The following is a 16796-nucleotide window of genomic DNA, read 5'->3' as shown; positions in this document are numbered from 1 at the left end:
GCGGTGGTCGGACCTCTCTCCTCACGCGTCCCTCAGCCGCGGCTTAGCCGCCTGCGGGGCTGGGAGACTCTGAGCCCCTCTTGCGCCGCGCGCCTGCCCCCTCCACACCCCGTCGCCACTTCCCGCCCAGGACTGCTGGCCACTCTCTGGCGAGGGAATCCAAACGAGACATTTTTTTCCTCCGGGAGCCTTTGACCCGCTAAATATCCATGACTCAATCTGGCGGGGGCCTTGCAACCCGGCGGCGGGCCTGGGCGGCTGCCCCCTGGACCTCTTATTAACCTCCGGGGGAGCCAATATTTGTGCAGTGGTCCTCTGATCCGGGATGCGCCTGTCCCCACGGCCCGGCCGGGCCCTCCCTGTCTCCATGCAAAGCACCAGACCGCAGGCCGAGTGCTGCGGCCCATTTGGAAATTTGGGATTTAGATGAAAGTTTGAAAATGCCTCATGCGTTTGTAATTTAGTGGATTTAAAAGTTTATATTGTGTGGCAAGGTTGCTCCCTAATGAGAAGGGGTCTACGTTTGGGCAGAATTCTTGACATTTATTTGTTTCCCTTTATTTCGCAAAGTTAGACGTTTCGTATGTCAGACACTTATTTCATGACACCGTGACTGCGATAGGAATCAATCGCCCTGTTCCCAGAGCCGCACGGCTGTAACTTTCTGTCCTTTAATCGTAGCTCTCCGCGGAGCTGCAGCCTTTCCCAGGAGAAAGCGGCTGGCACCCCCTGTGCCCGGGCGGTACTCGGCGCCGCCTGCGAAACGGATGCCCAGAGGGCGAAGTGCTCTGGTTAAGGGGCGCTCACATTTTCTTGGACCATATATCATGTATTTAATAGAATTGGGCCAAATTTAGGTCACAGGGAATGGACACTCGTGCGGCTCACTAAGGGCCTTTGGAGGGCTTCGCTGCCGAGGCCGGTCAGCGAGGAGCAAGCTGCTTATTTTGCTTAGCATATCTGCTGAGCGCATCTTTTGAGCCGCAACGGAAAGTGGGTCCAATAGGCCGATTCTAAGAAAGTTCAGCGGCAACCCTCCTCTCAGATGTGCAGGCGTGCTCTGCATCCTGTGGCTGTTAAACTGCAGTTGAGAGTCACCGGTTAGGTTTCTAAGCTTTTCATCAAAGAAATTTCGCACTGACAGTGTCATTCCCCAACGAGTGGCACTTAAACCAGTGAAGAAGACACAGCAAAAACTCTTCTTTTCTGTATTCCCTCCCATCATCCTCAGAGCACAGCGCCTTGTATATAGAAGTAGCTCAATAAGTTACTGAATAACCTAATTATATAACGCTATTTCAAAAGTTTGCTTCTTCAATTCTCTGAGGAAAACACATCCAAGAGTAGATGCGAACCATTAAAATGATATATTTCTCCACTCCCTATTAATGTACACTATTTCCGCCAATCTTAAGGTGCCATTGATTTTAAGACTCATCCTTTTAATTTATGCACCACAAGAAAAAATGCTGCCAATTAAGCTGTTACATACTATTGATTGTAAGAAATATTTCAACTTCAGGATTGTTTAAACATCAAAAAGGCATCTCAGAATCAATGATATACAGTGTAAAATATAAAAGTAATCAATATATGCGGCAAAAAAATTTCTAACTTAAGGATATAAACAAAAGTCAAAATATCTCTACCTTCCTTTCTAAGAACCATGTACATCTCCATGATGACCATTGTTAAGTTTCTGTCCATCGTTCGCGTATATAAGCATGTATATCCTTAAAATAAGAATGGAATAATACTTTGTCCACAATACTTTATAATTTTATCTGTTACATTGGTGGAAAATGTTTTTAACCATTTTACGGAACTGTGAAATTTAAAAGGATTTTCTTTTTGCTTAGTTATCACAACAGAATGTACTTCTAGAGACAAGAGGACTGCCGAAACCAAGAAATGCTTATATTCTTTGTGGATATTAACTAGATTAAAGTATTTTTTAGAATGGGGCTGAAATACAATGAGCAAGGAGGGAGAATGGTACAAAATGAGGTATTTCTTCCTCACTTTAGTGTTTTCTAAAGATTGTGGTTTACTTGTGGCCACCCAAAGTTAAACTTACCTTCAAAAACAGTGCCTTTAACTTTAATCACACCCAAGTGCAGATTCCTGGACCCCATCCCAGACCTATGAAGTCAGAGTCTACATTTTTGATAAGCATACCATCCCCCTCCATCTCTATCCCCGATGATGATTTCTGATGCCAGACCAAAGTTTAGAGACACATTATTCTAAGAAAATAGTTCTCAAACTTAAGCATGGATCAAAATCATCTGGAAGACTTGTTAAACCATGATGCTGGGCTCCATCTCCAGAATTTCTGATTCAGTAGATGTGTAGGGGGTAGTCTGAAATTTTGCATTTTTCAAGTTCCCAGGTGATGCTGAAGCTTGAAGAGGGGAGCGAGTGTTGGTGGTGTGTACAAGGGACATACTTTGAAAACTACTGCTTTGAGACGTAAAAAGAAATGAACAGAATTTCATATAGTTTATGTGAATGTCTTTAAATTACACAATATTTTAAGCATAGAAAAGTACAGAGCCTAATATCATACGCATGGACCTACAACCCAGCATTAACATAGATATGTAAATATAACATATACATCTTATACCAGTAAAGCTTTTTTGTACCCTTTTCTAATTGCATTCTTTTTCTTGCCCAGGAAAGTAACTTTCTCTCCAAGCTTTTATACTTTTAGTACACTTGTGTTTCAAAAAAAAAAAAAAAATAGTATTGCTTTGTTGATGTTTTAAATATTTACACAAAGAGTAAATACTCTAGGAAAATTTCTGTGGTTTGCATTTTTCTAGATTTACCTGTTTGATAGATGTATATCAAATTCTTTTAAGACCCTTTATAGTATTTCCTTGTGTTATATACCAATATTTTATTCTTCTAAAGCTATTTTATCTGTAAGTTAGTCCCCATTTTTACACCTTAATGGCATATTTTTTCTTTTTTTTTCTTGATTAATCTGGCCAGAGGTTGAAAAATGATTTTTCAATGCCTATCCTTTTGTTGCTTTTATTGTTTCTTTTCAATGTCATTAATTTTCACAGACTTTTTATTATTTCTTTCTACTTTCTTTGGATTTACTCTTTATTCTCTTAACCTTTTGAACTGATTGCTTAGCTTATTCATTTTCACTCCTCCTTCAAATGACCACTTCAGCTGCATTTCGCAAGCCTTGATGAGTACATGCATGCAATTCAGGTCTAAATAGTTTGTCAGTTTTATTATATCTTCTTTAACCCCTAAATTATTGAAAGTTTTAACTGGCTTTTTGTGATTGGTTTCTAATTTTGTGTTATAAACTGTTGGTGGTGTTCTGCTTTCTGTTTTCTCTTCAGACTCTACAAAGTTCCTATAATATTTGTATGCTTTTTAGAGCTTCTTAAAAAAGCTATTAATCTTTCTTCTTCATTTATTTCATGTCACCCACAGCAAAACCTCTTTGTTGCCACTTTTAGAGCAAATCTGTGTAGCTTCCCCAAAGTAGACAACCTACCTAACCAGAGATTGTTACCTTACATGTTGATGTTCCTCGGAAATAAAATCTCAGTGTCGCAGCATCATTCATATTTGAACCACCTGATATCTATTCCCAGTTTTCATTTTCTCAGTTTCAACTTGCCTAGCCACAAAGAGTATGAATCATTAGCTATCTGTTCATAGTGTTTGTGGTATTTAGTAGTGTTTTAGAACAAACATGACATCAAAATGGTGATAATTTTAGTCCCAAGATGATATGAAAGCAGTTTCTTTTAAACCGTGAGATGATCTAACTGCTTCAGGTATTCTGGTCACCACTCCTCCTTTCCAAGCCCTGCAAAGACAACAGTATATCCCAAGAACTTGCCTACTAATTTACTTTTGGGAGCTAATGGTAGTGATACCAGGGCTCAAATGAAATGAAATCAAGTTCATTTAGATGTGAGATACTCTAGACTCTGTACAGCAATCTTCATATTTGTTTTATAAGCAAACAGTAGATGTGTAATCAAGTTACAAGCTAACCAGCAAGAAACCTGTTTCTGCCTTTGTTGTTATAAACCTGCTTTGGTATTTTGGATTTAAAAGTAAAGCTAATCTCACAATGGGTCAACAACAGTATTTTCACTAATTATATGCCATGGATAGAATGGTAGAGCATACTTACCCTTAGGGTGCTAAGAAAGGGCCCAATTCAGTACCTGTTAAAAGGAAAACAATAACAAAAACTTTTGAATTATATAAGGTGAACTTGATATATTTTACTTCTATCTGTTCACTTCCCTTTTGTATTAATGAGGGTTCTCCAGAGCAATAGAACCAATAGAACATTATATATATATATATATGTGTATAAGGAGATTATAGGAATTGGCCCACGATCTGCTGTCTGCAAGCTGGAGAACTGGGAAAGCTAGGTTATAATTCAGTGTGAGTTCAAAGCCCTAAAAACCAGGGGAGCTGGTGGTGTAACTCCCAGAATCCGGAGGTCTAAGTACCTAGAGCTCTGATATGATGTCCAAGGGCAGAAGATGGATGTCTCAGCCCAAGGAGAGAAAATTGGCCCTTCCTGCATCTTTTTATTCTGTTTAGGCTTTCAATAGATTGGATGATGCCTGCCCACAATGGTCATGGCAATCTTCTCTACTCAGTCTGCAGAGCCAACTGTAAATCTATTCTGGAAACACCCTCACAGACAACCCCAGACATAATGTTTTACCGGCTATCTGAGCATCCCTGAACTTGCTCAAGTTGACACATAAAATTAACCATTATACCTTTTAATGTGTTTTAGCCAAGATTTTATACTCTTAGAAAAACGACATCGAGGCAACCTAGAAAATCTGTATGGGCTATTTTATTTACAGATCAAGTAGTGAGCATATGCATTGTTAGACTGAGATAATCAGTAACTACATCATTCATTCCAGGGTCAACCTAAAGCGATACTAGGAGTCCTGAGAGGCAGTGAGGTGGTGGGGTTTGTCTCCTTCTCAACCAACTGTAGCACCTGCCTCTGGGACTTCACCTCTCTGCCGTGTACAAGGCACTGCCAAGGCTCTGAACTCCCAGCAGTGACTGAAACAGTTTCTGTCCTCTGGAGCTTAGAGCCAACTTAACAGAGTTCTATCTTAATCTGTTACTAAGTCCTAGTTTCAGTAACAGGCAATAGATGTTTCAAAAAGCTGATGAGCAGTATGACCATTCAATGCTCACCAGAATCGCTCAAAATATAGGCAACTTTCACCCTTCAGTGTTCTGTGGTTTGTCTCTTGGAATGTTTGAGGAGTACCACAAATCCCTACTTAACCACAGCCCAAGATGTAAAACTTACATCATGAATAGTACCTCTAATTAGTACTCAACCACACACACATTGTGGTCCTGTTCTTTCAATGATATTTGGTCTTTACAGCAACACACACATTATGGTTCTGATCTTTCGATGATTAGTACCTCTAATTAGTACTCAACCACACACACATTATGGTCCTGTTCTTTCAATATTTGGTCTTTATAGCAACACACACATTATGGTTCTGATCTTTCAATGACGTAAGGGAGATGTGTAATGCCAGACAACGATCACACTGAGTTGGTCTCTTCACCATAAACTTCCAGAATATTGGAATATGCACGGGTTTTCCTTCTCTGGGTGATCATCAGAACATATCATTTGAGAGTAGTGAGGGGAAGCAGAGTTTGCTATCTCAAAATATGCCTTTTTAGGATATTATTTTAAGTTGGTTATTTAAGAAAGAAAAGACTCAGAAGTAAACTTTGACCTTCCCTCTTATCTGCTTAAAGAACTTCAGACAGAAAAACCTGATCGAAGGAGGAGTCGTCACATTAGCATAACAAACTAAGCGTGACAGACTGGGAGAAACCTAGAAACATCTGTTTGATAGACTCTCCTTTGTGTACCACTGTTTCTGGGTGACCCAGCAAGAATTTGTTTACCCAGTGTTTGCTCTTCCTCATTTACCTGTGAATTGCCTACTTTCTCTTTGAAGTCCCAGACACCAGCCTTCCTCTCCTTAGCCTAGCGTGGCACATAAGTTTTAACAGTTCAATTTGTCCTGGGGTGCCAAATTCGTAGGGAATCCCTGAAGGAAAATTATTTTATCTCCTCCATAGTAGAGTGCTTCCTACGTCCATTTTGCCTTTTTATAATCCAAGTGCTAAAAAGTGGAGTTTAAGGGAGCATGGACCATCTCAACCTTCTAGACCAAAGACTATTTTTCTAAAAGTGGATCAAACATGATCAAACATACGTCAAAATAGAGGAATAAACTATGTAAAAATCAAGTTGCTTCAATTGTTAAGTGTTTTCAAAGCAAAAAAAAAATTTTTCTTCTTCCTAAGAAAAGCTATGAGCCCTGGGAAGAAAGCTGGTGAAGGGCAGCAGAATGTGCCACCTCAAAATATGCCTCTTGGGGAAAGTCTTATTTTGAACCGATTATTTTGAGAAACTGCAGACACAGGAGAAGCTCTGAAAACAAAGAAGTTACCTTTTCATAAGGGAAATTTACATTAGAAAGAGGGCTTCTCTCAGGAAGTGAGTTATTATCAGCAATCAGTTTTTCCCCTGAGAGACTTATCAGCATGGCAGGGCCACTGTTGTTTCCTCTTCTTACCTTTCCATGAATTACTCCTTTCACCTCCTCACCCCTAACACCTTTTTTTTTTTTTTTTTTGTCTTTAGCTGAAGATAGTGTTTAAGATGGTGGCTTGGGCAGTTTTATTCAGTTTTCCTGGATATCTCCCATGTATACATGAGGCATATATGTTAATAAATTTTTCTCCTATTAATTTGTCTTTTATTACAGGGTGTCTCAGGCAAGAACTCAGAAGGGTCGAGGGACAATTCCCACGCCCCCCTCCTCCCCACTGGTCGGGAGACTGTCCTCTCGCTTGTAAATGGTTCCATTCTTCTGGCAACAATCTGTACCCCATGTTTCCACTGGCTTCTTGTTGGTGCTCTCCTTCTTCATTGCATACTTTCTTCTCTGGGTCACCCATTCCTTCGTGTCTCTTAAAGATCTCAAACAGGTAACTGTTGGTAATATCTTCAACAATAACTTTAGCTTGTGTGGCAACAGAGAGAAAACATTCACAGCTTTCCTCGAGGGTGCTGGCATGACAAAACGATTTTTATCATTCAAGCATTTCACTCACTGTTGGAATAAGTTAAGACAACCAACCCCCTTTTAGAGATGCTATGAAAAGTTAGCTTTTGCCTCCATACATCTTTCCCCAATTTTGGTTCCTATACATTTCCACTAAAAGTTTTTTCCTGACACATGAAGAAAGGAAGCTTAACCTACCTCTTACTGCCCCTGGCTCCTGTTCCTCACCGAATGCTAGCTGTAGGGTAAAAGGGAAGTTTATTCTCAAGGTGAAACTTAACTGTACGTTTGATTCCTTTTACAGAAGTCTGTATTAAGTTTAATGCGATTTTAAAAACCCACCTACAAACTGTTGAGACAATGAGAGTTATTTTGAGGTATCTACTTTTTTGTCAAAAATATATGTAGCCTGAAACTATCACTAAAGTAGCAGATTCTACTTTTTAAAATTTGAATTTTCCAAATTCTATTGGTCATACACTGAAAGTTCAGTTGTGCCAAATGTATATAAGCTAACCCACTTTCTCAATATTTGGTAATCCCTGTGGAAAATAAAGCTTGTTGAATGAATGAACAGAATACAAAGTGTCAGTGGGTTCCGGCCTGAGAATCTGGATTACTGTTGTGGTGAAGACTGCTACACTGTTCCTGGGAATCACTCTTTTTTAATAACAGGACCATCTCCTCCTCTACCCTGAGTTTTAATAGGGGACATGACTGTCTAGTTAGGAACCTAGCTAGCTGGGACCACATGACTAAGTTTCGGTCAATGGTATGTAAGCAGAAGTGACATGTGTAACTTAAAACACTTGCCCTGGACTCCTTTTCCTGCTTCCTGCTGGCTGAGAGTCAATGACAAGAACAGGCCAGTCTGGATCCTTGGATAAACTCGTGGGCCTGCTCATGTACCTTGGAACTACTGAATTTGAAACAAAACAAACTTCTATCTCATTTCAGCCACAGGATTTTGGCTTTCTTGGTCACAGCAGCTTACTCTGTACTCTAGCGCGTACAACTATAGGTGTATTATTGCTTTTTGATAAGTCCCACCAAGAAACGTCTTCACTAAATGATTTGCATTTATTAAAACAACTAAAAAGCCAACTTAAGGTAATTCGGTAACATTTATTTTACAGGAAACAATTTTCAAAGAATACATTTAAAAACCATCTAGATACTGATTTTATTGCATTACAAAAACTTGGAGGCACAATTGAAGTATTCAAATAAATCGTGAGGGGTCGGGGTGGGAGGCTAAGATTGCTATCCACCTTGTTCTTTAGTTGCTTAAAGGCTCTGGATACAAGGGTACAAGAGTCTTTACCATGAGGCAGTAGTGCACTTCGTTTAGTAGGAATAAATCACATAAAATATATATTTTATACAGAAAGTGTTATTGTATTGTCACCTTCAATTACTTATAAAAACTTCATTTTAAATTGCACAAAAGTTTTCTTTAAAATTGATAACTCCCAGAAGACAGGGCTCAGAACTAAGTACCTATCTAAATAAGTCATTACAAATAATTAGGTTTCCATTTCTCCACAGATTAAAAAAAAAAATCTATGAAGAATTCCATTATTCGACTGGGAAATTTAAAATATTTTTTCATAGGAAAATAGGTTTACACATTTGTCCCTGGTCAGCTACATTTATTCTCTCCCTACTTTAAAACAAATCACAAAATATTCAAAATTTTAAATCAGAGTACCTATTCCACAGTATAATGTAAAAGTTTACATTAATTCATTTTGTGTATCATTCTACTGTAGTATCAAATTATCAAAAAGGCACAATGGGTACATTCCTCGGAATAGTTTTGGTCTTTTTAAAAAAAATCAATCACACGTTTATAAGCAGTGATTTCAATCATGTTTAAAAACAAAAATACTAAACGGATTCATTTCCCAATCCAGGCGATGCAGAATCCATGAAATCTGCAGGCACACTTCACTTTCCATAGAATTTCTTGTTCGGCAGTATATGAGAAGGTTTACATTCACTTTAACCTTATCGAACATTTTCATTACAGCTACTCCCTCATATTGCATCTCCAGTAAATCCTGAAATTGTAAGGAACATTATTAAACCTCAAATTGATCATTTAGCACATTTAAAAAACATTCTAGAAGAATTTGTTGACAAAAATAAGATTAAAGTGATCTAATGACCTAGGGGGGGAGTTGTTACACTTTAATGTGTATCAGAATCACCTGGTTAAAAATACAGGCTACTTAAAACACAGATGGCTGGGCCCCACCCCCAGGATTTTCTGATTTTGTAGCTCTGGGGTGGAGCCCAAGAATCTGCATTTTAACAAGTTCCTATGTAATGAACATATCACTGGTCTGGGTGGCATATTTTCAGAATCACTTATCTAGATGAAAGAAAATAGATTTTTAGACTTGATAAAGACGATATGAAAGAAAACCATTATGATTAAGTTAATTCAGACATATAATTATAATTTTAATTTTTAATTGAAAAATTGAAAACAAATGTCCTGGTGAGATGAGGCATATCCTTTAGATGAGCAGTGTTTTCCAAAGTGAAGTGAGCAAGACAATTCACTGGGGAGTAAAAAGGAGATTAGAACTATTTGTTTTGATTTTTTTTCTCATATTTTGTAATGTATAAAATATATGTAAAATTTAAATTTTATATGCATTTTATAAAGCACATTTTGAATATAGTGGTAGGAACATGTACACTTTACAAATAAATATGTACAAATGGAAAAAAGTGACCATGCTATTTACTGATGAAGATGTGTGATCAAAATTTGGAGTACCACTGAACAATCCTCCCGATCTAGACTACTTCTGTTCCTGTATTGAGAACAAGGCCTCATTCCCAAGTCAGTCTACCATTCTGTGTTTCATTGCTACCGTATAATAAAAAAAATAAACTCTCCTGCTAAAATTCGTAACTGGGTCACACTAGCTATATACATGAGACCAAGCAGTAATATTTCACAATAACACAGGACAGGAGGCCTTTCCCAGATAGAAGATATCATTCTTGAATGGTCCTAGACTAATACTCACGTCTTGTTCTCTTGTTTCTAGCTCTGAAAACTTCTTGGTTCTCAATGATAATGCCTCGGGTCTATATTTAGCAAGGCTACTTGCAGAAGTTGGAATCATCTTTGAGAGAACTTGGCTCTTGCCAGCTTCCTACTCTACTCCCCTAATTACCTCCAACTGTACTCAACTAAACCCTTACATTATTTAGATATGCTTCTGAGACAGAAATTCCATAGGGAATTGAAGTTCTTTCATCAAGAAAGATTTTATCTATTAAAATGTAGTGGAGAATCACCTTTCCTCTGGAAAAGGCAATATCTGTTTATTCAAGTCTCTTGTAAAAGAAACCAATATGGTTAAGCAGAGAAAATGTGATCGCACTTGAAGTCAGAAGACCAGATTTTAGCCTTAGCTCCACCATTTGCTAACATATGATCTTGTAATATTACATAACCTTTCTGAAGTTTTGTTTCCTTGTGTGTAAACTGAGAACACTGATAGCCTGACAGGGGTATTACTGGGCATGAAATCAAGGTATTTGCAAAAACTCTTTTGTCAGCCACCCTTGTCTTGTCAGGATCAACTGGAACCCCGTGAGGCAGGCAGTGGAGCAGAGGGATGAACAGCTTGGACTCCAGCTGCCTCTTCCATAATGGGCTCTCCAAACCTCTGTTTTTCAAATGGGTAAGGGAGAACGCCAACTCTGTATAAACATGGGCTATTATCTGTATAAGCAGAACATCTTCATGTGAAGATAAGTCACACCTTCCTGTTATGTATATAGCTATAGAATATAATTAGGATATAATCTTTAGGAACTAAGGGAAGAGTGGGCTGAAGAAAACCTAGACACATAATGTTAGAAGGAATCTATCTCCCTTAGATCTCTTGGATACTTCTGTCCTGTTTCCAGTCTTTGACTCACACTGCAGACCTGGTTATCATGTTTCTCTTTGGTAATTTACCTGATAATGTAATTGTCTGAAAGTCATATGTATAAATAGAAGTCTGATTTTATGTCTGACAGCTATTATACGCAGGACCAGCCCCTTGGGCATTCAACCTGTGCAGGGTCTCATGATAAGAAAGGTCCTACTCTTAGTTTAATGCTCTGCTGTCATCATCTTGAAATTCTCAATAATTTTGAATAAAGGGCTCTGCATTTTCATTTTGCAGTGAGCCTTGCAAATCCTGTAGCTGGAAATGACTTTATAAATCTAGGGCTTATTAGCCACCTGCATTCAGCTATGGAGTAACATTTCACAATCAATTATGTGCATACATGAATGGTGTGAATAGCTAATCTTACTGCATATTGAACTCTTAACAAAGGAGCAAGTGAAGTTTGGTATTTGTACCAGTGTTCAAAGGAAGCTGCATGGAATTCCTGAGGTTTTTCTAAACAGATGTCTCCCGGTCACTTGGGATTCATCTGTCCAGTTGATATTGATTGGTTTTGGGTCATTTCCTTCCTGGCAATCACATGATATGTCTGCCACCTTTAGAGAAAAATCACTAACCAAGGACCATCACTACAGAACATCTTTCTCTTCCCATATTTATCTAAGTGTTACATAAAGTAACTCAAGACTTCCAGCTAAATTGTTAGATAGATACACATTAGTTAGAAAACAATACAGTTCGCCTAAGTATACTTTTCATAATTATGTAGTATCATTAATTTTCTCTCTGTATTCTAATTTACTCCACGATCTCAATGTCCTTATCATGCCCATTTAGTTCCCATTTTTCTTTTTAAGCTACAAGGACTGCTAGACAGAAAAGAAGGGGGAGGGGAGGTAACTACAGGGCTGTCGGTGATGGGCTGAGCAGGCAGTAAGGCTGGAACTTACATCACTCCCAGTGGCTCATCAAGATGATTCCTGTAGATACATGCAAAATACTTGGAAACCCTTTAACAAGTAGTTTGGGGCCTAGGTAAATAACTGTCACTTCCATTTAAAAACTCTTATATGAAAAAGAAGAAACTAGTTACTTCTGTGAATTGATCCTGTGCTAAGGATTAAGAAGTAGGATTGGGAGTGGATGAACTTAAACATTTGATTATACGCTCCCTTTTTTTAGGACACATAAACTGGATTTCTCAGTTTTTGTTCAAGTATCTTTGGCTTAGATATGGTTCTTATGAGAAAATAGTAATAATTCAGACTGCAAACACCATTTTTTTATTTATAGACCATCTGTTTTACACAATGTCTTTCATTCATATGGTCCCAAATATTTAACAAATAGATTTAAAAAACTATTGTAAAAACAGTTCTAGAGAGGAGAAAGACACAATGAAATCAGGAAAGTTCCAATCCTAGGCATATATACTCTTAGAAAGAAATGCGAGTTCCTAATAAAGGAAACTTTCCAGCCTCTACTTAATAGCTCTGAATCTTTCATATTATTCTCTCTCAGCTTCAGAATGGAAAAACTAACTGCTATGCTTTTGCCATCTAAAAGCATTTTAAGTTCCAATAATTTGAAAAATCATAGCTTTTAAAAACTAATCTTGCTAATATTGGCAAATAAAGCTTATATTGGTCACCTTTGTTGAACTTCATTGTTGTCATGAAGAGTGTAAGCCAGGGGAGCCACAAATGACCCACACTATAAAACTTGCCCCCAGTTTGTAGAAATCCCAGCTTACCTGAATATTGAGCTGCACTTTTTCCATCTCAACACCCAGAAATTTTGATTTGACATCAAAGATGCCCACGTCTTCAGTAGATGTGATATCAAACAGAACATTTTTAAACCTAGTGAAGAAAGGAACACATGTGGAACTGCAAGTATATGCTTAAAGCTGAAACAAATTAATGAAATCCTAAGTTACTGTTCTTAGTGAATGGTCTACTGGGAAAAACTAAGGAAGTCATCCCAAACCTCCCATCCCTTCCCCAACTCTGCTCACTAAAACTAGGTTTGAAGGCTCTTGTTGAGATCTGTAGCTCATAGAGCACTGAAGTAGGTGCTTAATTTAAAAAAAAAGTAAAATATGGCTCTTGCTCTTAAAGAGCATACAATATAGTTGGAAATATATGAGACTCACAGAATATGAGAATTACTGACTTATACCACTGACAGGCCAGTTGAGTATTTTAGACAAGTTTTATAGAAACTTCCACGATGAAGAAACATTTTCTCCGAGTTGGTGTAGTGAGGAGAACGTTTGCTAGCATAAATGAAATAGAAGCCAGCCCTTGAGGGAAGGCAGGAGTTAGAAAGGAGGAGTGGGGTTGGCTTCTCCCAGACAAAGGACAAGGGAGTGATGGGGTACGGGGCTTATGGGGCCTTTAAAAATGAAGAACCCAGTGGCGCCTGGAGTGGGGCTCAAGCGCACACACTGACAGCACACTGCCGGAGGGGTTCTGACCCCGGCGTTGGCATGCAGTCCGTGGCTTTAAAATTAGAAAGGCACTATTTTTCAATTGTAAATAAGCTCATTGATTAAAAAACCGAAAGAAGGTCTTTATTCTCACTGTATGACTCAGTTCTTTTGGAGGGAATGGGGAGGCTGGCAAATCCAGATGCACTGGACAAGCCATGGGAAACATAACCACTCGATCAGCACTTTGTACAAGCCACGACACTAGATGCTCAAGGCCTGATGGGAAGAAGATTAGAGATGACAATACATGTCTTTCCCCCCTGTCATCTGTCATCAGGAGAAAGCCTTGATAGACCAAATGAAGCTCTCTTCAAAGGCCACAAGAAACCAAAGAAATGTGAGTCAGATTTTATGGGGGCGATTAGAGGGTGTTTGAGTTCTGTGCAGATTCCAGGTCACACTCACTGGTTTGTCTGCAGATCGTCTATTCCCAGCAGGACACCCTTCTCATGCAGCTTTGCTGCCGAGTACTTCACTGGCTTCGCTCTCCTCGTCCCCTTGGGTTCTCCTTTTCCATCTAGTTTAATTGATCTCCGAGAATTCCTAGCAAAATAAGAAGAAATTGTCTGTCGTCATGATGGCAAATGGGATGTTTCTGGTAGTGCAATAACCAGGTCTGGGTTGCATCCCACTGTTCAGGCCTGGCCGCCATGGCATTGGACGTGCAACTTTCTATCTTGTGGCAGTAGATGACAATTTTCCCCATGCAGTAAAACCTCACTATGAACTGCTTAAGGGAACACTATTTTCAAAGTGACTAAAGTGTGAATTACAGATTTTGTTTTCATAAAACTAGTACTCTATTTTCTCAGGCATATTGAACTAAGTGGCTATATTAAGTCATTTTGCAAGCCAGCTTTAGAGCTATAACATGAGCTGCACACTGCTAAGTAAAGGTATCACTAGGACTGCTTTAATTTATTTAACAAATACAATGTAGCTAGCAATGTTCCAAGTGCTTTATAAATACTGCCTCACATTTACAAAATTAACATTTCCATAGTGCTTTGAAATAAATAAAATTCCTTTCTTATATGTTATTTCATTTGGCTCTCATACAGTACGTGTGAGTCTGGTACTCTTAATCCCACCTTGAAGATGAGAATAGAGAAGGTTCCAGAGAAGTTCACTGGACTGGTTCAAGATCACACAATGTGAGAGAGAATCAGAACCCAAATCCAGCTCACCTGACTGCAAGGACTGTAAGATGCCTTCAAGTAGTTGCAGTAAATATGTAAAGAAAACCCTTAACAACTTTATTTCTAGAGAATGTCAGCTTGACCAACGTTTTCCTCCCAGGAATAGAGTACAAGTAATTTACAGGCCACAAGCAAATGAACTGAAATTCAGAATGAGTGTGGTTCAAACAAATGAGGCTTAAATTTGGTTATTTCTCTTCAACAAATCTTCTAAGATTAATGCAATTGATTTTTCCATACAGCATCATTTCCTACTGTCAATTTGACTACAATGATTACAAAAAAATATATTACATATTTAAATGGGTAATTAAAACTTTATTAGTATTGACCTTAGTCTAGTGATAAGAATAATTATGAGCAAATCATACTCATTAACAGTGGTTTTATCATATATTAAAAATCTATAATATGTATGCTAATGGATAACAGAGAACTGCCAAATTTTGTCCTTTGTGTCGATAATGATTTTTTAAAAGCACTAAGCAATTTAAAGTCATTAAACTGCACTGTGCAGTTAGCAAACATCTGGAATTATCAGACGTTATCAAGAACACAAAATACTCTTTATTGTAAACATTCCAAAAACAAGAGTAATTTGTCTTTAATAGTGCTTAAAAGACACCTTTCGCTGAAAAAGACAAATGAAAGTTCTTCCTCAAGTGTTAAAGCTACTTGCTTAAAATACAACAGAGTAAGCTACTTTAATTTCAAGTGTGAAATTATGCTGATGGGGAATTAAAAAGTTTCTAAATTCACACCTGACTTCTTAGGTCACAGTGGTAAATCCTAAAACTGAGATTCTAGTTTTTGGCTATAAAATAAAGTAAAAAGTTTGCTTCTAAATCTTATCCAACAGCCCAGGAATGTAAAAGAATTGACACTCCATATAAATCAGGACATTACAAATGAATTGAATATGTGATTTTAACTTACTTTATTTTTAAGTTGTCTAAACAAGTCTTTATGTAGGTGTCATAATAATTAATTTGCTCTTCATAGAATGCTGCCTTCTCATTAAGTGCTTTCAAGGTCTGCTGAAGTTTCGCCAACTCAGCTTTTCGAAGCTTACGATAGACTCTTTGATTTCGAATATCCTAAAACGACAAGTAAAGGCTATGATATGAGATTTAAGCAGAAGTTTGCTTTACAATCTTGCCAATTTGAGACAAGACGACCATTGAGTATTAAAGCGCTATCTGTGACTGTTAACTTGTAGTTTATCTCAGTTACCTTATTTTAATCTCTCTCACCCGTCCTTTTTCACTTTGTAACTGGCAAGTGTCTATATTTTGCTTCAAGAGAGTTGCTAAGGTTTATTTTTTTCTTGATAGAAAAGCAAAAAAGCAATTTTAGAATAACCGTACAATTAATTTAAGAAAAAATAGTGTTTTAAAAGGGGCACAAGGAAGACCTGAGGAGACGAGAAATTTCTTCAGCATACTGTGAACATTCTACTTTGAAGAGTACGTTGAGGTTTACATTTAATCATTGCATTCATTTTAGAAATAAGTAAAAATCAATACATTTTTAAATCTGGAAATTCTCAAGGTTTGCAAAAACAACAAATGGGCTCTCAAGACTGACTGAAAACAATGAACATTGATAACTATATAACTAATACTTGGATTTAAATAGAGTTCCTAGAACATAAAGTTATTAAAGCTGCTTACAGCTTACAAAACTATGCTACATTTAAAACTTACAGATATTTATTTTTGTAATTCTAGTTGGTAAATTATGAAAATGTTTCATTTAAGAAAATGGTGCCTGTTTAATATTATTTTTCCGTTGTGGACAAAATAACATTCCCCATGGAATTCAAATACAGACAGACAAACATACTCTTGTTAAGTAAAAATTCACTAAATAGAATCTTTTGGTGAATGCCTTCCTGATAGCTTTTTTCTTTTTTAAGTCAAAAGCATCGACTTCTCCAGTACATAGTGCCAAAGAGAAATATTTTCCACCCCAGAGCTATAGAAAGAAATGTGTCACTCAGGCTAGGAGGAATAAGCCTAATGCCAGAACTGAC

The 16796-nt window shown here is 37.7% G+C and overlaps 2 protein-coding genes across 2 annotated transcripts in view; both read right to left on the bottom strand.

Moving 5' to 3' along the window:
* F2R (coagulation factor II thrombin receptor) overlaps positions 1-2135 on the bottom strand; it is a 23178-nt gene extending 21043 nt beyond the window's left edge. The window contains exon 1 of the mRNA XM_015590334.2: positions 2078-2135. Within this exon, the coding sequence (XP_015445820.1) occupies positions 2078-2135 (58 nt within the window). The remainder of the gene's footprint in view (positions 1-2077) is intronic.
* A 6109-nt stretch (positions 2136-8244) lies between these two features.
* Positions 8245-16796, bottom strand: part of IQGAP2 (IQ motif containing GTPase activating protein 2) — a 250314-nt gene continuing 241762 nt past the window's right edge. The window contains 5 exon segments of the mRNA XM_006913156.2: positions 8245-9115; positions 9118-9202; positions 12822-12930; positions 13968-14105; positions 15698-15858. Of these exon segments, the coding sequence (XP_006913218.2) occupies positions 9090-9115; positions 9118-9202; positions 12822-12930; positions 13968-14105; positions 15698-15858 (519 nt within the window). The 3' untranslated portion in view covers positions 8245-9089.

This window comes from Pteropus alecto, unplaced genomic scaffold (assembly GCF_000325575.1).
Source record: "Pteropus alecto unplaced genomic scaffold, ASM32557v1 scaffold20, whole genome shotgun sequence".
NCBI lineage: Eukaryota > Metazoa > Chordata > Mammalia > Chiroptera > Pteropodidae > Pteropus > Pteropus alecto.
This window is presented reverse-complemented; position numbering and strand designations above follow the sequence as displayed.